Source organism: Megascapheus bottae, chromosome 12 (assembly GCF_031878675.1).
Source record: "Megascapheus bottae isolate mThoBot1 chromosome 12, mThoBot2.hap1, whole genome shotgun sequence".
In the NCBI taxonomy this organism is placed as follows: domain Eukaryota; kingdom Metazoa; phylum Chordata; class Mammalia; order Rodentia; family Geomyidae; genus Megascapheus; species Megascapheus bottae.
In genome coordinates, this window is record NC_143520.1 from 3,837,348 (window position 1) to 3,859,156 (window position 21,809).

Here is a 21,809-nt window from a genome sequence, read left to right on the forward strand (position 1 = left end):
ATGAGGTATAATCTTAGCCTCAGGCTCTCCTACAGTAGTTACAGACTTCCAGCTGCAGTTTAACCAGAAAGTAAACTTGTTTTGGAAAAGTCATCTGAAAAAAAAAAAAAATCAAAGAACCAGACCTGACATTTTATAAACAACTTTGCATTTCACAACTCGAACATATTCACAAAAACACGTAATACTCAACCCCCCAAACTATTAAACCTATAAACGGAAGATTTATTAAATGAAATAGAAAAACTGCACATTGCATCATAACAAATTCTTTCATAGTTCTGCCAACAGGAAGCTATAAACCAAGCTATCACAATATATAATCACAAAGTATGTAATACTAATGCAAATTGGTTAAATAAGTGATAAATATTTTAGCAAAATAAAAAACAAGTTTCTTATTTTACTATAGTGAAATGACATACACACAAAGATATATAGCTACATTGGCTTTATTCAGTTGGTGGATAACCCATTTCACAACTGAACCTCTTCGTATAACCCACATGCTATCAGTAGAAATAATGCCATCTCAATGTTAAGGACAGAAAAATTAAGTATGGGCCACATGTACAAAACATTCTATTCTCACTAAACCCAGTGAAAATGGTCAGTGATGAACTTAATAACAGTGTAATGAAATCTGAACTTCCGATGGAAAACCTAAGGCCAAGACTAACACTACTGCATTTCACTCTGAATGATACAGCTAGTACTAACAGTTATTAACGCAAAAAGAATGCCTGTCTAAATAGAGTTAACTAAGATGAAGGACACGTAGCAGATGATAAGGGAAGACACTGACTGGAATGCATAAGGCCTAATTTCCTAAACTTCTCAGTTATGTGAGGTAGTTTTGCTTTAGATCTGTTTTTCTGAAATATGGTATGCTACTCCATGCAAATATTGTCTTAAGTTGTATTTTAAAATCATTTCAAAACAATTTTTGTAAGATATAGTCTGCCGTTAAGATTTAATGTAAGCACACTAGCCTTCAAAACTACCTTTGGCAAAAGACCAAGCAGCAACAAAGGCCTTAGTTGTCACTTACAATATTATATATCTCACTTCCCTTCTTCGTAATCAAGGACTATAATGATTTTATTATAAATCTTGTTTCACTGCATACTGGTATATATCTTTACACAAGTCTCATAACTGCTCAAGGATTTACTCTTCTCATTTCTAAAAAGAAAACTTGAATGAGAGTATATTACTAGAATGTAGCAAACTCAATAAGTAATACAATTGAAACTACCTTAAAAAGACTACTACAAGGGCCGGGAGTTTGGCCTAGTGGTTAAAGTGCTTGCCTAGCATACATGAAGACCAGGGTTCAATTTCTCGGTTCCACATATTTAGAAAAACCCGGAAGTGGTACTGAGGCTCAAGTGGTAGAGTTCTAGCCTTGAAAAAGTCCAAGGACAGTGCTCAGGCTCTGAGCTCAAGCACAGGACTGGCCACAAAAAAAAAAAAAAAAAAAAAAAAAAAAAAGACTACTACAGTTCAGTGACACTTGTCAAAGTTCATGATATAATTAAAATTTAAGGCAGGCACTGCTGGCTGATAGCTGTAATTCCATCTACTCAGGAGGCTGAAACCCAAGGATTGAGGTTTGAAGCCAGCCCAAGCCAAAAAGTCTGTGAGACTCTCATTTCTAAAAAAAACCTACTAGTCAGAAGTAGAGCTGTAGCTCAAGTGGTAAACTACTACCTTTGAGAAAAAGAAGCTGACTGCCCAGGCCCTGAGTTCAAGCCCCAGGACCAGCATTAAAAAAACAAAAACAAAAACAAAAACCGAAAGAACAAAGAAAAAGGAAGAAAAATATAAATGGCAATAAAAATTTGAAAGACACAAAGAATTAGAAAGTATAGTCTGGCTTAATAATGTATACAAACAAATTTTGTTTTATGAACTTTCTAAGGGTACTAGTGTTCAAGGATAATAAACAGATTTATGGTATTCAGGTAATGGATAAAATAAAAACCCCCAAAACAAAACCATTTCTAATATATTTATTAGTTAATTTATTAGTTATATCAGATAAAGTCCAATTATAATTAGATTATTAACTTCACATGCTGAAGCAGTAACATTTGTCCTGCAAATGAGTTTTTAGAAAGACACAAATAATGTGATTTAAAATTATTCACAATGTACTTCTAGAAATGTTCACAGAGAGATCACATCTACTTGTTACTAGTTGCCTGAAACAAGAATACCACTAATGGTCAGATTATAATAAAACAGTTACAAATATATTATTAGCTCACATTTACTTAAAATGTATTACCATAAAAATTAAGTTCATAAAACGACATTTAGCTGAGAATACCAATAAAAGTATTTACTTGAAGTATAAGCTTCTTGCTCTTAAATGAATTTCCATTCTAGAAATCTGCCGAAGCCAAATATACTTCCTATCACAGAAGTGATACCTTAAGATATACCCTCCAATTCCAAAAGGAGAGGAAACTTTCAAAACAATCAAAATGTACGTATGTACATACAACAAAACACACAAATAATAGACTCACAGACAAAGGATGCATGCTTCAAAACAAAATACTTTCACAACCTCCATTTCTGTGTTGGGTACTGAGCTTTGAACATTTCACATCTAATTATCTCTAGTCAAGGGTCATTAATTTTCCTTTTACAAATCAGGGAGCCATCCAGTTCTTCAACTCTATGCCCAATAAAGAACAACAAGGGAACAAAAGACAAATCATGATAGGTGGAAAAACACAGGGCAGAAATGCAAATAAGAGTAGCTACTAGATACCTGTGACTATTTTAAGCCCTAAGTTAAGTGTAAATTATAAGGAAGACAGAAATATTGTACAACTTACAGTAAAAAAGGCACTAATCTTTAATATTAGCAAATAAATAATTCCGGATATTTGACTTAAAATGCTGAAATTAATTTGACAAGGGGGTAAGCAGTACTCTGATTTGAACTAAGAGCTTTACACTTGGCTAAGCAAGTACTCTTGCTGAGCCATACCTCAAATGTAGTTTGTTGTTTTTTGCTTTTTGTAGATTTTGAAATAATTTCCTATGTTGGCTCAATCTGTCAGACTTTCTGTCCTAGCAAGGACAACAGGCACTCTGTTTTGATTCAGAAGGTATCTTTCAAACTTTTCTGCCTCCTAAGTATTATAGGTCTTAGCCAAAAAACACCCAGCTTACTTCTTCCTAATGTGGCTTCTGGAAAGCATTCTTAAAAATCATGGTCTACAAGACATTAGAGAGTTTTTGTCACTTGTAATAATTCCTAATAAAAAGTTTTGCAAATTGACATATAACAGCCAGTTTTAATAATTTCTGTATTTCTACATAGCCTGTCACCCTTCCATATATTTTAATTTCTAGTCTACCAGTTAAAAAAAAACAAAATAAACAGTAATAAGTATTGATTATACTTAAAAATAGATAAGAAGTTGGTTATGTTATTAAGACTGTTTAAGTGCTTTAATCACACAGTCAACATTTAAATAACATACTTTCATTAAAATAAAAATCCATTAAATCCATTCCAAGAGACTACTGGTAGACCTTCTTAAATCATTAGAACTTAATTTGCCAAGTGCTAGCGAGGTAAGCCTAAAACATCACATGCACTTCTAGTTAATGTCAACCCAGTTCTTATACTGTATGACATTCAAGTCTCTAAATGCAGTACAATCACTGGAAAAGCAACCGGTTCTTAGTAAACTCCCATTACTAAAACACAAAGAGGCAGAAAAACATTTTTATAGTTATCAAAATATTAAGTAGATGGCACTATTTCTGTGATTCTTCACTAGGTTAAAGAAATTAGCATACAGCAATCATTCTACTCCTAGAAAAAGACCCCAAAGAATAAAAACACATATTCAAACATCCATACAGAAATATCCAAAACCACATGGTAGAAACGGCCGAAAGGTGAAAAATAGCACAAATGATCAGATTGATGAATGGATATAATATACCAAGTGCTTTTGGTGCTATGGGTATTTGTTGGATTGCTCAACAATTTCTCTTTTTTTACATATTGCTATGGTTTGTGCAAGTATTAGAGATTGATATACTCTGCAACCTTGTGATGAACTTCCTTTGAGGAGATAAATTATTATCTTACAATAGATGAATTCTACTTGCACTTACAACTTTTTTTATCCATCAGTAAGATTAGACAGCTGCCATTTAGTACTGGCATGATACTTAGGAATATAAATACTTCAAAATTAGTTTAACATAATATTCCATCTTTCTATAAACTCTAGGATAGAAGATAACAAGAATATAAACTCTAGATCTTCGAATTCATTTTTCTAATGCTACATTTAAGTTCTGACATTTTTCAGTTGTTCAATATTAAATTTCATTCCATGAAAACACATGTAATTTTAATGTTCCAGAGAACATTAAGCTCTGCCCCTCTTCCTCATGTGCCCGGCAAACAGATTTCTGCATTATGACACAGAGTTAGGGGTGCATAGATTAAGAAATAGCTAGCCATTAAAATCAAATAAGAAACATGATCAGAACTGTTCTTTTCAGTGAAAATAAATGGTTGATTATTATTCTCCGTCCTTTCCCTTTCTTTTTTTTTTGTCAGTCGTGGGGCTTGGTCTCCGGGCCTGGAAACTGTTCCTAAGATCGTCAACTAAAGGCTACCACTTGAGCCACAGTACCACTTCCGGTTTTCTAGTGGTTACTGGAAATAAGAGTCTTATGGACTTTAGTGCCCCAGCTGGCTTTGAACTGTGATCCTCAGAGCTTAGCCTCCTGAGTAGCTAGGATGACAGGTGTGAGCCACTGTGCCCGGCTTCCTATTTTTTTAATTTCAATTAACCCTGCAAACTTCAGAGTACTACTTTTTAAAAGAATGATTAGTGGGTCACTTGTACTTTAGAAATATCTTTAGTAATCTTTACTAAACCACACTTTTTTAGGGAAACACTAAATCATAATCTCTTATCCTACTAAGACGTAATCTCTGCTCGGGGTAATTGTTGACTACAACAATCTTGGTTCAACAAGCCCAACCAGAATACTACTCACCAGGATAGCGGGACTTTAAAATTTATCACACATTGGATATTTTCTGAAGGTAAGAAAAATTGCATTATTTACACCAAGAAAAATAGATACATACTAAGGTCGAAGCAAGGGTCGCTTGGTACTTGTTTCAGAACTACCTTCAACTAAGTTTTAAACTATTAGTGCAAACTTAAAACATGAAAAGCTGGGCTGGGAGTTTGGCCTAGTGGTAGAGTGCTTGCCCAGCATGCAAGAAGACCTGGGTTCTATTCCTCAGTACCCCACATACATAGCAAAAAGCTGTAAGCAGTGTTGAGGCTCAAGTGGTAGAGTTCTAGCCTTGAGAAAAATCCAAGGACAGTCCTCAGGCCCTGAGCTCAAGCCCAGGACTGGCTAAATAAATAAATAAATAAATAAAGCCATTACTTAAAAAAAAACATGAAAAGCTATAAATACAGAAAAATAGAAGATCTGTACCTATTTCTAGTGTGTAATACTGTGAAATGGATATGTCTGCTGAAGGCTAAGATTTTATTTAAAGGTTGCTACCTGATGTGCTGCTGGGAAAAGACTGCATCCTGGGGGCTCTAATCGAATTATTGATGGCATTATTGGAAGATAGTGGAAACAACAAGGTGAGCCTAATAGGAAGAACAGACCACCGAGGACATGCTCTGCAATGATACCCCTGGCATTTCCTGTCGTTCTACCTCCTAGCTGTCATAAGGTGAGCAGCTGTCCAACACAATGATGCTCTTTCTGATGTTCCTTTTCACTTCAGGTGCAAAGCAATGCCATCAGCCAACCACAGACTGAAACTTAGGAGGCTGTGAACTAAAATGAGTCCTTCCTCCTTGAAGCTATTTTCCCATACATGCTTTCACAGCAATTAAAAAAACAAAACAACGAACACAAGGCCTCATCTGGGTGGAAAGAACAGGAATATGATAAGCAACAGCAAATACCAGACAATAGTCTCATCAGATGTATGTAAGAGGAAAGGCTCATAACAAAATACAGGACTGAAGTAATCCTTGCAGTATCACTAGTTTGTAGGCTATAAGCTATTTTGAACAATAATAAAAAAAAAAAGATAAGCAAAGATGCAGAGCTTAGAAAACCCAAGTTATTCCCAGAAGGTAAACACTTTTGTTAGTGCACCAATCTCTATATAAACTGGAAGAGAAGGGCCAAATGCAGAAAAATTTAATGGATAACCACTGAGATAATAGGAAATTACACACTCAAAGGCAACTGTGATACAACATGATGTAAATGCTGACAGTTGAGAAGGGATAAATAAAAGATACAACAATGAAAATAGAATATATATTATACATTTTGGGCAACAGTAAATATTAAAAAGCAATGAGGAATAAAGATTTCAGAATTATCAGAAAAGCTAAAACTAAAAATGCTTAAGAAAGTGGATACATAAAAAAAATTAAAAGTGACATGAGCTAAATAGTGGCATCTATGACTATTAATGACTTTTCTAAGATAAATGAAAATGAGAAACTATGATTAGAGCCACTAGTTTGGCCTAGTGGTAGAGTGCTTGCCTAGCATGCACAAAGACCTGGGTTCAAATTTTTGGTACTGCATGCATGGAAAAATCCTGAAATGGTGCTGTGGTTCAAGTGGTAGGGCTCTAGGCTTAAGAAAGCTCAAAAACAGTGCTCAGGCCCTGAGTTCAAGCCCCAAAACTGGCAAAAAAAAAAAGTCTAAAAAAAAGTATGATTACAGAGACATAGTTATCTGCATGTATGCATGCACACACTGTTAAAATTAATTCTATCTGCATTCATGCATACACACACACACACACACACACACACACACACACACACACACACACACACACTGATAAACTAATGAAGTACTGAAATGTACTGAAACACAAGTATGAGTATGAGTTGAAGGTTCTAAAAAGGGTATTAAATAAAAATTCATTATTTTTAAAGGAAAAACAAACCAAGTAAACAAAGAAAAGAAAAATATGTTCACACTGACATTACTATGTAATTTACATGACTGGGAAACAAAACAGAAGATAAAGATATGGTCTCCTTAGAAACTTACTAGTATCATCACAGAAGTGTCCTTAGACCCACCTAGGAAGCAGTTCTGTCACAACAAAGAAAAGGAAGCCGGGTGCCAATGACTCACTCTTATAATACAATTCTAGTAGTTACTTGGGAGTCTGAGCAGGGAAGACTGTGATCCCAGGCTACAGTGGACAGAGAAGTTCTGAGGGCCCTTTCTCAATCCATCACTGGTTATGTGATATGTGATATAAAGGAGATGTAGATCTGGAAAATCTTACTTTCAAGGCCAAGAAGTCTCCAAGACTCATCTTCATGAAGAGAAACTGGATGCCACTGCATGCATCTGTGTTCCCCAAAAGTACTGGAAGCCTAGCAGGCATGTGTGGCTCAGGTACATGGTCTGTAGAAAGCAAGTAGCTATCCTAAAGTCTGCCTTGAATTTGATTAAGCTTGGTGACTTAACTCTGAGATTTACAAGAAATACTGAGGGAAAAGAAACTGAACTACACCATAGGAATCCAATCCAATGAGCAAAAAATAGACTCTAGGAAACTTAGCCTGGTTTCTTCAATAAATGCATTCAATAATAAAAATAATTGAGAAGCTTACAATTTATGAGAGTTGAAAATTAATCAATTACAATAAGCCTACTTTATTTGGATCCTGACTCAAACAACTGGAGATGGGGGGGGCACTCACAACATTAAGTTGTTAAATGCCAGATTTCACCCTGCTGTGGTAGCAGATGAACTTAGTGCAAGTATGCTTGATATATATACAAGCATATATATTTATGCATATTTAATATGTACATATATATTATCACAAATTCAGGAACTATGACAACATTCTGGGTAACTGCTGTAAAGCAAAAAGAAAATCATGTTGATGCTTTACAATGCCCTCTATAATTTTTTTGTGGGAAGTGTGCAGAAAGCAATAGGAAGGCATAAAAATATGTAGCCATAACCTTCTGAAATCCATTCTCTTGGGAACTCTAAATAAATAGTTTCTTGACTTACTAAAAGTAATATGAAAAAATGATCCCATTTTAAGGGACTTGTAAAATTTTAAATGAAAAAAACTACAAATAATAATCTTCAAAAAGGAAAGGAATGTTGTGCATAAAAAATGAGACATAGGTAAAGAGAAGACAATCATGATAATTTATAAAGAAAAATAAAGAAGTAACACAATTTTTGTCTTCTAAGGCTTTTCATTCACACCAAAAGATGTGAAGCTATACTTCCCAAAGCAATTTCAGACTAGAGATGTCTTTATCTTTCCCCAGGCAGCCAGAAGTTAAATGATAAACTGCATTTGCTCTGGGACTGAAACAATCAAGAAATTTTGGAATGACATACCTGGATGCAATCCTCTCGACACTAGCTAGCTAAATCTCAGCTGCTAAGCACTGAAATATAATTTGTATAAGTTTTGCTTAGTGCAAGTAACTATAAAAAAACAATTATTGTGGGAATCCATGGGTTTCAGTCTGCAATTCTTGCTACATACAAGGCTAAGACCTGAATGATCACAGTTTAAAGCAAGTCTTACGCAGAAAAGTTCACTAAACTCCATCCTCCAAAATAACCAGCCAAAAGACTGAAAGCTTGGTTCAAGTGTTAGAAAGCTAATCTAGCTAACATGAGTTCAAACCCCAGTGCCAATTTTTTTTTTTTTTAAATGTAGTACAGGGCTGGCAGTTTGCCCTAGTGGTTGACTGCTTAGCATGCACGAAGACCCGGGTTCAATTCTTCCGTACCACATACATAGAGAAAATCTGGAAGTGGTGCTGTGGCTCAAGTGGTAGAGTCCTCGCTTTGAGAAAGTCCAAGGACAGTGCTCTGGCCCTAAGCTCAAGCCCAGGACTGGCCAAAAAAAAAAAAAAAAGTAGTACATACACTAAGCATCAGACCCTTGATTTAAAAATTTAGTAAGAAATGGCAACCCTCTACTAGTGACCTTAGCCTTAAAGTTAACCACACTACCAACTATCATAGTTCTATGCATTAGCATATACCGTTATAAAGCCAATGACATGTTAACAGAGACAAAAACAAGATGCGCAATGCAATTTTACTGCTGAATTTAGATAAGATGCAAGGTTCAGATTTTAGTCGTAAAATTCATTAGTTAATTAAATCTAAAACTCTATAAACCTTTTTTGTCAAATCCAGTAAACAATAGGCCAGGAGCATGGCCTAGTGTTTGCCTACCATGCATGAAGCCCTGGGTTCAAGTCCTTGGTACTACATACATATAAAAAGCCCAAAGTGGTGCTGTGGCTCAAGCAGCAGAGTGCTAGTCTTGAGCAAAAGTTCAGCCCTGAGTTCAAGCTCCAGGACTAACCAAAAAAAAAGGAAAATGCAAGTTATTCAAAGCACAAATTATGCACAATAAAGTTACTCATAAAGAACAAGGCATCAAGCAAACTTTTCTATTGTGAACATACTCAATTTCCTAACTCTGTCCTTATAATGAAAGAGAAGCACGGACAACTTGAGAAATGTTGACTGAAAAAAAAAAAAAGAAAGAAAGCTTCTCAATAACAAAAACAAAACACAACAACGTAGGAAGAAAGGAAGGGAAGGAGGGGAGGGAGAGGGAGGGAAGGAAGGAAGAAAGGGAGGGAGGGAGGGAGGGAGGGAGGGAAGAAAGGGAAGAAAGGGAGGAAAGGGAGGAAAGGGAGGAAAGGGAGGGCAGGGAGGGCAGGGAGGGCAGAGAGGAAAAGGAGAAAGAAAAGAACTCTCTTCTCTTCCAATTCACCACAGACTCTTACTGGACAGATTCTAAAATCTGTCCAGGAACATTATTTTGGATCCTTCCAGAGATAAGCAAACTAATGGAACACACTAAGCATATACCAAAGACCTACAATTAACACTTTCACCAGGTTTTTCAAACAGTTTTCCAAACGTAATTCTTTCACATCTAATATAAAATCTGTCACATATAGATACTACAGAGAATATTTAGCCAGTCTCTAATCTCAAATTCAGTTTTGAAATCTAAACAAAATATATACCCTTTATAGGTTTGTTCTGAGAATTAAACAAAATACTGTATTAACAGGTTACGATATTTGGAACCTAGCATAAATGCCAGGCTGGTACTCAATTTTTTCTTTACTATGGAAAAGAGAGATAGTCACCTATTCATGGAAATATATATTATTTGTAGCAGAAAATTTGCTTTCTTGCTGAATATATTCATACACTCCCTCTCCTTCAGTTTTTAGGCACTTTGTAGTTTGTCAAGGCTGTTTGACTAATTCACACCTTACTTCCTGACCAAAGCACTTAAAATTGGCACATGAACCTTCAGCTCTGACTGGGTATTAGCTCAGAATGTCTGAGCTACAAAATAGAAAGAATCAGCATGGAGCTCTGTTATGTAAACAGCTATCCAGAGGAGTCCCTGTACTCACAGGGGATGGCATATAAAGAAAAAAATAAAATAAACCTTTAAATGTTAGCCATTAATTCTTCTAGGCAGAAAGTCATTCTATAGCTCAGCAAAATTTAATGTCTGTTTGTGAGGATCTAGAGTTCAAGGACAGTTTGGGCTTCCATAAAGAGACCATGTTTCAAAAAAAGAGAAATGTCTCCTTTTACAGCCTAATTGCCCTTAAATATTACATACATAGAATGACACATCTTATATCAAAGTATTAAAAAGCTCTTTATAATTTTGTGTATCTAGAATAAGAGAGTTAAGAAACATTTCGAAGGCAGAGTGGAATAGTAATCCAATCTATAGACATTAAAAATAAACTGATGTGCCTAGTGCAGTGGCTCATGCCAGTAATCCTAACTACTCAGGAGGCTGAGATCTGAGGATCCAGGTTCTAAGCCAGCCCGGGCTTAGAGAGTCTGTGAGACTCTTACCTCCAATTAATCACTCGAAAACCGGAAATGGTTCTGTGGCTCAAGGGGTAAGGCAGTAACCTTGAGCTAAAGAACTCAAGGACAGTGCCCAGGCCCAGAGTTCAAGCCCCACACGACTGACCGCCCCCCAAAATAACAAAAATAAAATAAACTCATACTACAGTTTCACCTAAGAGAAAAGAACTAGAAAACCAAAAATTTAACTTTTTTTGACAAAAAAGTTTTTTCAAACAATCAAAATGGCAATGATCCAAAAATAACAACTGAGAAACTGAAATTGGCTATTAGGAAACAGGTGAAAAGGAAAGCAGGGCCTGACTACAAAGGCCCTTTCACCTTGAATAGTAGTTGCCATATCACTACAGTGTTGGAATCCCAAAAGCTTGAAGAATCAGGGTATTTTTTAATTAATGTTGACACAAAATATATCAAAACTAAACGGAACTGAAACTATTTGTACCGCCTGTCTCATTTAAGATGTATACTCGGAATCTTTTGACAGTAGTAAGGTTTGACCACAAGCTTGGTAGGCAGAAGCTCTGCCACTTAAAACATGTTCCCTAGCCTTTTTTAGGGGGGGAGAGGCGGGAGCATTTTTTTCAAGTAAGGTTCTAAAGGTTTTTGCCTGGGGTCAGCCTCAGATTACAATCTTCCTACCTACAGCTTCCCACATAGTAAGGATCACAAGTGCATGCTACCAGACTCAGATTATTAACTTAGATTTGGTCTCAGTAACTTTTTACCCCAGACTGGCCTATAACTTTGATCTTGCCTCCTGAGTAGCTAGGATTACAGCCATGAGCCACTACACCAGTCAAAAATTCTCGATTTAGGAACAGGAATTGGGAGCAGCAGGTACCACACAAAATACAATAATCACATTTGAAAATTAAATCTGAAAATTTCTATATTCTGAAATGTATCTGTCCCTAAAAGTTTAAAATAAAGAATTAAAGAACTGTGGGGAAAGAAAAAAGAAACCTCTGTATTTTTTGTTTGTTTAAAGGATAAACTTCTCTAGTATTTGAACTATGACTCTCTTTTGTTTTTACTTTGCTTTTATTTAGCTAATTTTGCCTGGGCTGGTCTCGAACATAGAATCCTTCTGCCCTCAAATTCCAAGTAGCTAGATGAATACAACACCACACCTGACTGACTGATGAAAATGTAAAAAATGAAGAGCATGGCTTTTTAGTCAGTATGTAATTCAATCAATGCAGATGATTATCTTACAATACTATTTCTTTTGGATGTCATTTCAGCATTCATAATAGATACAATCAATCTAAACAGATCATCCTAAAGGTACTACAAATAGAAGACTTAAAAGGAATAAAAATACCAAACTAAGTACTTCTGCCTCAGAGGATCATCTTTAGCAAGTACTCATAGTCAATATACCCATGTTTTCACCCCAAAATTAATGCATACATCAGATAATTTAAGACATACATTACGTGTAGCATTTGTCTGGTGGGGGGCGGAGACTACAGCTGAGAGAGGTGTAAATTGTTTTTAGGCATCACTAATTAAACAGCAAAGGAGCCAACGGAAACCTTCAAGAGGCAAAGTACAGAAGTATTATTTCCGAATCTCAGTACTAGTAAACTACTGTTGTCAGTTTCTTTGTCATGGGAGGAGATTGACCTACATATTGTAGGGCATAGAGAAGCCTTTCTCACTTCAGTCCACCAAGCACAGTAGCCTACTTCTCCCTCAGTTCTGAACAGCAAAAATGTCTCCACGCACTGCTAGCTAACAGGAGGGAAAGGGGATCACCCTACTTAAGAACTACTAACCCAGATACAAATGAACAACGGAAAGTATAAAGACATTCCATTTTCTAAATTCTAATGTGTCCAAACATAAACCTCAAAAGATATGGAAAAAGTCACTTTCTACTTCTCTATACCTGTAACTTTTTTAACTCTCATAGTTGTAGAAAAATAAAATTCTCATTTGTGTTATTTTTAATTTCTTGTGATAAAGGGGACAGAACCAAGGGCCTCATTCGTAAGAGGTAAGCTCTCTACCAACCACTATCACTTGATCCACGCTTCTGAGTAACTTTGCCCAGGGTGGACTCAAACTGATGATCCCTCTTCAGTTTGCAGAGCAGCAAGATGCACTGGCATAAAGCATCACACCTGGCAATTTCTCTCTTCCCAGTCTGATTGCCCTTGTACTCTAACCAAGACATACTGATTTTCCTGTTGGTAACAGAATCCATCTGTGGTTACACCAGCGCAATCAAGGAGAGAATAAGATACCAACTAGTTACCTACAGTAAAGAACACAATTTGCAGCATGTAGCTGCAAGATAGCTACATAACATTTTGCTAGTCGCAGGGCTTGAACTCAGGGCCTGAGCACTGTCCTTGGGCTTTTCTCAAGGTTAGCACTCTGCCACTTGAGCCACTTCACCACTTCCAGCTTTTTCTCTGTATGTGGTACCGAGGAATCAAACCCAACTCTTTGTGCATGGTAGGCAAGCACTCTACCACTATGCTAAACTCCCGGCCCACCATATAACATTTTTAAAAGCACATATTATCACTCATTTTCTACTTTCTTTAGCTATATTGAATGTAATAGATGGTTAACAGAAATGTAACCATTTTGCACTGAAGAGAATATTACTTTCAATCAGTCACTACTTTGGAAAATGTTTTTAGATACAAGTACTGGGCCCTTCTGCTGCATTGGTACATACGAGGAAAATAATCAGAATTAGTGTTATCAATTTTCTCTTATATGCATAGCAGGATAGATTAGATAGTACAATTATGCAGAAGAATATATGGGTATTTAATAAATTTGCTCTAATATAGTCATTGTTTTACCTGGAATTCCACGATACTTTAAGGTAACATAAAGCTACATCCTCAGATAAATTTTACAAACTGATATATCCCAATCTCAGCAAAATCAGGTATTCTAACAATAGGTATTTAAAAGAGGAAAACAGCCATCAGCTCTACCTAAAAATGTTATGTTGTATTTACTGGGTAGTCCTTGCATACCTTAATAATTATCATTAACCTCACATATAAGCTTTTTATTTTTTTGCTTTATTAGCCTTAAACTCATAATTTTCTTGCTTCTGCCTCCCAAGAGCTAGAGTAACAGAAGTACACTACCAGCCAACGTTATGCATATTTTAAGGGATTATTTCTTTTTGTTACCTATGTCCAATATTTTTGGCCACTTTTGTTTTTTTTCACTTTAGTTACAAGGAACTAGCTTCACTAATATAAAAAACAAACTCCTTGATAAATATTCACTTCATGTGAAGAATTGATTTTAGACGAAATCATACTGGCTATCAACCAATTACTAACCAGAAAGGGACAGCGTGCTGCTAAACTGCCTCTTCACCTTTTATATTGCTATGGTTACTTTGCTAACAATTTATACAGTCAGAAAACATTAAATATATTCATTTCAACTTCACAACAATCCTGTGGGGAAGCGGCTATCATTTTTTTTTTTTTTTGCGGCTATCATTTTAACCCTCATTTAACAACTAAGGAAACTAAAGGGCTAAAGTGTCCCCCAAATTATGTAAAGCAACATATAACTAAGTAGTAAATATGTATATAAACCCAGACAGTCCTGCTCCAGCTCCGGGAAATTCAAATCTTAATATACAAACTATATAAGTGGGAGTCTTGTAAAATCCAAGAGTTCAGTACTGGTTAGGGGGAATTTTATACTGTATTTCTTTCTCATGGTGATTCAGGTCTAGCTGTTCTTCAGATCACACTGTAAGATACTTTCAGAAAGGAGAGTTCATTTTCAATTAAGATTATGGTACAGATAACTTCTTGTTTACAACTTACACTTTCCTTTAAAGGATTAAGTACAAAATTTGCAAATATACTTGTTTATGTATTATTGATTCTAGAGTTAAAAATGGTAATACCTCCCATATCCAAGAGCAGTTTTTAAATACTTTTGGACCTCCACACCTTACCACAGATTCAATCAAAACACATTAAAGAATACGTTAGGACTACACATGTGGCTTTTCATATACGTAGAAAATCTGGTCAAATTAGAAATCTAGCATTTTGCTAAAATTTTGCAGTTTCCACACTGATAAAAGAGACAAGGATATCCTTTAGGAAACTGATATAACACAAATGTCTTAAAATACATTATTCAACAATTGTAATCAATAAGTTTGTCAGAGAAATGCCTACAACAGTGCTTCCCTTCACTCAATGGTAGACCAGTCATCTATATCCTAACCCAACACACAAGGTGGAAAGACCACAAAAGTAAAATTTATGCTTAGGAACTGTGGCCCATGTCTGTAATTCTAACACTTGGGAGGCTGAAGCAGAAGGATTCCAAGTTCCAGGCATGCCTGCACTAGTGAGCACTCCCAATAAATATATAAATAGACAGACAGACATTATATGCTTATGCTTAGGATCAATGGCCTCTATGGCTCTCCAATAAAACATGAAATTGCATCAAAGAATTGGATGGAATGTCTTTATCATTTTTTTTATTACTAGGAAAAGAAATAATCCTATCAAATTATAATCAAAATATTTAAGGCCATATAGTTAACCCAACAAACTCATCTTAAGATCAAATCTATCCTAAGATCACCCAAGTTGATAAGAACAATATAGCTAAAGAACATTAATTAAAACAAAGTTATTTGAGAGAAATCTTTCTACTCCAGTAATATTAGTTCTGCTTAGTTTCCTCTATCATCCAATACTTTCCTGTACATGTAGATATACTTTACATTTGTTCACTAAGGAAAAATTAAGTTCATCTGTACTTTAACCACCTTGTAAAATTGCTATCCAAAACCATAATGGAATTATGGTTAATAACTGCATAGAAATCAAAAGTCTTACATTTCACAGATCATATACAGTATAAATTCATATTTTTAAATGCACTTATAAAAGTGAAATACCATTTTAATTACAGCCTAAATAAGTTTAACTATATGATCACCATAAAACTAAGAATTTTCATTCAAGTAAAAGAACATAGACCACAATCTATGACAGATCTCACGTGAAGGCAAAAATACAAAGTGTATCTGTCAAAATGATAAAATGCTTCCCATCCGATATTACAAATTACTCTTCAGAAAAAGAACCAAATCTTCTACCAAAAATTTACATGTGAAGTATCCTCCCCAAAAGAGCCTATCTTCCCAGAAAAATAATATGAAATTCTAATTCCTTACTAAGATTTATATTTTGTTTTTTAATCACTTAGACAGCAACAAAGAAACTCAGTTACTAAAGAACTGCAGAAGGGAAAGGTTATCAACAGCAACAGCTGAAAATCCTCAAAGGTATGACAAAGAAAAAGAGAAGAGTGATCCAGGTTATTGTGCAGAAGTAATCCCAGTCTCATAATGTCACTATTCTAATCACATTATTTCACAGATAGAAATGCAACTTGGTACATGAAGTAAAAAGTGCAGGATGAGTGAAACTTTCTATCACAAAATAAGATTCTACTTCCTCTAAAAATAATTCTCAGTGACTGTGGAAAAGCTCCTAAACAGTAAGAGCAGATTTCTTCACAAACTGTATCATAAGACAGCGGCTCAGGACTCACATACGCCTTGCTCTGTCAATTCAATTATTTGTACCATTTTTTAAAAAATCAACCAAAAAAACATGTTTGACATCACACACAATTTTAAAATATTTGAGAGTTTTGAACTGATATATCTTTACATCTTTCACAATGGGAAACAGAATACACCTTGCAGGTAAGTGATTCTTCCAAAAAGCAAATTTAACTTGACCTCCTTGACTACAGACTTGACATATCATTTAGAAGACTGAAAGAAAGTACTTTGATTTACTTGTCCTGTAAAGCAGCACTCTTACATGAAATAGAATGCAGCCACACGTGATCTTCAGTTTTCTAGACACTAAACTAAAATGGTTAAATAGGAAAAACCAATTTTAAAAACACAAGATCACAATTTTATTCCACGGTATCATTATTTCAATATATAACCAAATTTCTTCTTGCTTTTTATTGCACTGAATTCTCAAAATCCAACACATACTTCTTATTTTCAGCCCATATCACTTCAGACTAGCCGCAACAGAAGTGGTCAACAGCCAGATGTGGCTAGAGGCGACATGAACTCACACCATTCCTAGGTAACACTGTGATCTGACATACCATGATCTGTTTATAGTTAGTTCACCACCATGTCTGCTGGGCTGAAGAGCTGTGACTACAATATAAGCAAAGCTGCTAATTCCCTATGAACTCAGGATTGGATCACCCCATCTGAAGATCTGGTTACCACACATAGTAAGACACAAATAGATTACACTCTATTATGTCTTCAAGTGGACTTCAGAGCTGAGTCTGATTAACAACAAGTGAACACATTTTTGTAGAAAAACCTGAGACACCTAAAAACTACTGATAGCAAACATAACACTGCCTTAACTAGCAACCACTCTCACTTTTGCGTATCTGTCTCTAGGCAAATTATTTACCATATTGCTCTAAATTTGAGTAGCTTTGTAAGTTACACGGTCACTATGCAAAAGTACCCAGTGTACTATAAAGAAACAATGAAAAAATATATTGAGAAAAAAACAACTAATATTTTAATGCATCTTATGCCAGTGCCAGTCAGCCATCTACAATTACTCTACTCGAGTTTCAATAGAATTCTCTCCTTCTTATAATTTCAATCTACTTACTGCTTACTAAGAATTTTCTCAAGTAATTATAATAATTGTCGAAAATTTAAATAATTTCAACACTGCATACTCCAGAAAACAACGCCATTAACTTAGCAAATAGAATTTGTCCTTAAGGCAAGTTTCTGAATAAATCGAAGTAAAACAACTACACTCCTGTTCATTGCATTTACATTTTATAACATCACATTCAGCAATTTCTAAATTTGGAAATTCAGTTAAAAGTTGCACACGAGTTACTTTAAAACTTAAAATTTTGGAAGTTACTGCAATACATTTGTGAGCATACATACATGTTCCACAAAACTACAAAGAAAATCAGCAGCATTTCATACTGTCATTAAAAAACACAAAATCTTTATATTCACAACTCTACAGCACATGACTTAAAGAATGTTTCTTTCCGTTTGATTTAATTCACCTAAGCAGTTTTTGTTTAGTGCACTTGCAAAGCTGTAAGGAAGCAAACATAGCTAGTTTTTCCTGCTATGCATACATGCACATGCAATCAATCTCTTAATATTTTTCTCACAATTAGAAATCAAAACAAAAGATCCATTTCTTTACCTGCAGTTAGGAGGAGGATCAAGGGTTATTTCGGCTAGCTCCTTCTGAATTCTGTTAGTGAAATGAGAACAGACAAAAAGGATGTGAGATAGTCTACAGAATAACCGGAGAATCACACTGCCCTCTACCACCAAGCAGTTAAATGCAAGGCTGGCTTTGCCTTCAGTAATGCTAACATGGCTGCTTCCTCTTTGTTCTCAGAGGCATAACCCAAATCCCTTAACAGAAACTTTACAGCTTTTTTCTCAGTTGCTACTGTAAAAAACTAAGTCATTTACACCTGATTTAAGAAATAGCCCACCATCACTACTCAATAAAGGGTATAAAATCTATTTTAAAACACTTTTTACCAAAGAAATTCTCTTTTCAAGCTTATATGCAAATGAGACAAAAAGGGAGGAGGGAAAACACTACAGTATTTGACAATGACTTCAAGTCACTTTTACAGAGGTAAAAATTAACAAGCTACTGGAGAACATACTAATGGTTTTGACAATATTTTATCTGTCAAAAAAACTTTGAAGTTTATAAATATCTTTACCAATATTTAAAAAAAAAAAGCCAGACTATTTGGTACTCTTATTTCACTATGACTGTTTCTTTGACCTTGGGTGCACCATTCAAATGTAATAAATTTGAGGGAGAAGGAAATAAGATATACAGCCTTGAGTTAAGGGGCAAAAGCTATTCTGGTTTTATTCAAACTTACTATGCTTTAAAAACTTAAGACTCATTTAATTCATTCATGCACAAATTTACAATAAATTAAGGACTTTAACTACTTTGAATACTGCTCTTGCTCAACGGATTTCGTATTAATTACTGATTAAAAGGACAAAATAATAGCAAGAGTATTTCTGAATCACTGTATAATGAGCTATCTGATCAGTTTTTGTATTTTCTTTTCAGTTATCAGGAGAAAAAAAAAACACAAAAAGTGGACAGTAGTTAATGCTGTAGACATACTTCATGTACAATCACTGCTATTAGACACTTCAACACTACCACTGAAGGGGTCCCAGTGACACTTTTTTTTTGTCAACACTCAGAGTAAGTCAACCGGAAACAAATGATCTTTCACTTATACCCAACAAAATATGTTTTCCCTGCTGTCGAGTATTAATGTGTCAAGCATATCCACAAGTTTGGGAGAAAAGAGGAAGGCATAAAGACAATGTACGTTTTCAATCATCAAGTGACATCTAAAATTATTAATGGCTACTTTTCACTTTTATTTTCCCAACAATGAGACAGGTTAGTTGTAAATTAGGTACAGAAAGGTCTGCCTGTATTGCAGGAGTTAAAACCTTGTTTGTAGAAATGTAGGCAAATTTCAAGCACAGTTGAAAGTGTGCTTTCAAATATACTCACGGGCTTGGCATTTACAAATTTTCTGGCAAACGTAATAATTTCTAGGCATTAAGTTTTATGTAGAGATATTACTGATCTCTAAAAGTGACCATTTCTTTGGGGAGTGTTACAGAAAGAAACATCTCCAATGGCCCCATCTAATTGGGGTTGACTGAAATTTCTTTGCCAATTCTTCATCTGTCAGAACGTCAATTTAATCTCTACTGGAAGACACTCTTTATCATGTTACCAAAGCACAGAATAAGTTTCTTGAAAGTGGAGTTCTATGGAGGTCGCTATATGCCACCTAAAGAATGACAACTCGCTCAAGTACACATAAAATTAATGGAGAAGTATTTCTGAACGACCGCTCCTAATGTGAGGTCAGGGAAAGGGACCGACGGGTTGAAGACAACCCAGCAGACGTGTTTAACTCTCGCTTCACACATTACCTTTTAGCACTAGTGGATAACTTAGCCGTGGTTTTGCTGGAGAGTTTGGTGTTTTTCTTCTGCTGGGTGGCAGAAGGTTTTCTCTCTTCCTGCTCCTCGGGCTCTGGGGCGGCTGGGTCTCGCTGGTCCGCATCTGAACTGCCACTGCTGGTGCTGGGGCTCTCATCATCGGACCTTGGCCTGTCACTGGACATTTTGACGACGTGATCTCTTGGAAAACTTCTAAAGGGACAGCGGGAGGGGAGGTGTTCAGTCTAGGAAGTAAACCAGCCTGGCTCCTATTACCTGACAGTAACCGAGCCATTATTTCCCTGCAGTCCCCACTGTGAAGGCTCGGCCGAGGCTCTCCCACCAGCTCCTGGGAAGGAAGGTGACGGAGGGAGGTGACGGTCTGCCCCACGTTTCCAGCCTGCTGCGATTTGCCCAACGCAACTCAGCAGAACCCACTCGCATCCCTGGGACAATCTATCAGCCGTCCACTTTCTCCGAAGGCGTGACACGGATCTGCCAGGGAACTTGGGCAGCAGCACGGGTAACAGGCGGCCCGCCGTCCACAGCCGGGCTCGCGGGGGGGGGGGGCCGTTCAGGAGAAGTCACTGACCGCGTCTAGGTGTTCCCAGCGCGGGCCGGGGCCGCCCGACCCCCGGGCACCCCGCTCGCCCCCTGCTCCCGCCCGCACGCGGTGACGGTGCCGTTCCCGCTGCGGGCGCCCCGGCCGTGCGCACGCCGCTGGGCACGGCCATCCTGACGCCCGCGTCCACTCGGCCGCCGCCTCGGCCGTGTTCCACGGCGGCGAGGACGCTTCCCGCCCCCCGGCCCAGCCCGAGCTGCCGCCCCGGGGACGGCGGGCAGCCGACTGCGCCCTCCGCGCGGCTCCCCGCGCCGCCCGGCCTCCCCGCGCCCATTCCACACCGCGCACCGACATTTTGTCCAAAATCTACGGAGAGGAGGAGAAGGTGCAGCGGGAGGGAAGGGCAATAGATTAGAAAAAGAGGAGGAGAAGCAGCTCGGGGGGAACAGACGGACAGACAAACAAAAGCCCCGAGAAGTGCAACCCATTTCCGCGGCCGGCGAGGCGAGCGGCGCCCGGCGGCGGCCACGCAGCCCCGCGGCCCTTTGTGGGGAGGGCCGCGCGGGGGCCCGGGGGTGCGGGGAGCCGGCCCGCCCCGGCCCCGGCTCGCGGCCCCCGGCTGGCCGACCCCGGCGGCCGCTCGAGCGCCCGGCGCGAACAAAGCTGCGGCCCCCGCCGCCGCCGCCGCCCCGCCGCCCCCCCCGCACACGCGGCCCCCGGCCCCGCCGCTTACCTCGGCCGCCCGCCCGGCCCGCTCGCGCGCCGCGCCGCTGTGGGGGAGGGAGAGCGAAAAAAACCCTTCCTCAAGGAAATGGAGGCAGCCGGGGGGGAGGGGGGAGGGAAAAAAAGAAGCCGAGGAGGCTCCGGCCGGGGAGCGTGGAACATCGAGAGTCGGAGGGCGCTGTGCAGTGCCCGGCTCCGGCCGGAGGGTGGCGCCGCCCGCGCCTCCGCCAGGCAGGGGGTGGGAGCTCGGCTGGGGCGAGGGCGCGAGCTCCCGGCGAGGCGGAGGGACGCGGGAGACCCCCGCGCGCTGTGGCTCCCGCCGCCGCCGCCGCCGCCGCCGCCCCGCTCGGCTCCTCCCGGCCGCGCAGTCAGCAAGTTCCGAGCGGGGGAGGGGCGGGCGCGGCGGCGGCGGCGGCGGGGACGGCGGGGACGGCGGCGCGCGTGCTCGCTGCTCGCCC

General features: G+C 38.2%; 1 protein-coding gene across 1 annotated transcript in view; it reads right to left on the reverse strand.

Moving 5' to 3' along the window:
• Ube2e3 (ubiquitin conjugating enzyme E2 E3) overlaps positions 1–21,586 on the reverse strand; it is a 51,333-nt gene extending 29,747 nt beyond the window's left edge. The window contains exons 1-3 of the mRNA XM_090342527.1: positions 21,362–21,586; positions 20,058–20,279; positions 18,256–18,306 (exon numbers count right to left, since the gene is read on the reverse strand). Coding sequence (XP_090198653.1) covers positions 18,256–18,306; positions 20,058–20,279; positions 21,362–21,513 — 425 coding nt within the window. The 5' untranslated portion in view covers positions 21,514–21,586. The remainder of the gene's footprint in view (positions 1–18,255; positions 18,307–20,057; positions 20,280–21,361) is intronic.
• Positions 21,587–21,809: the final 223 nt, after the last annotated feature.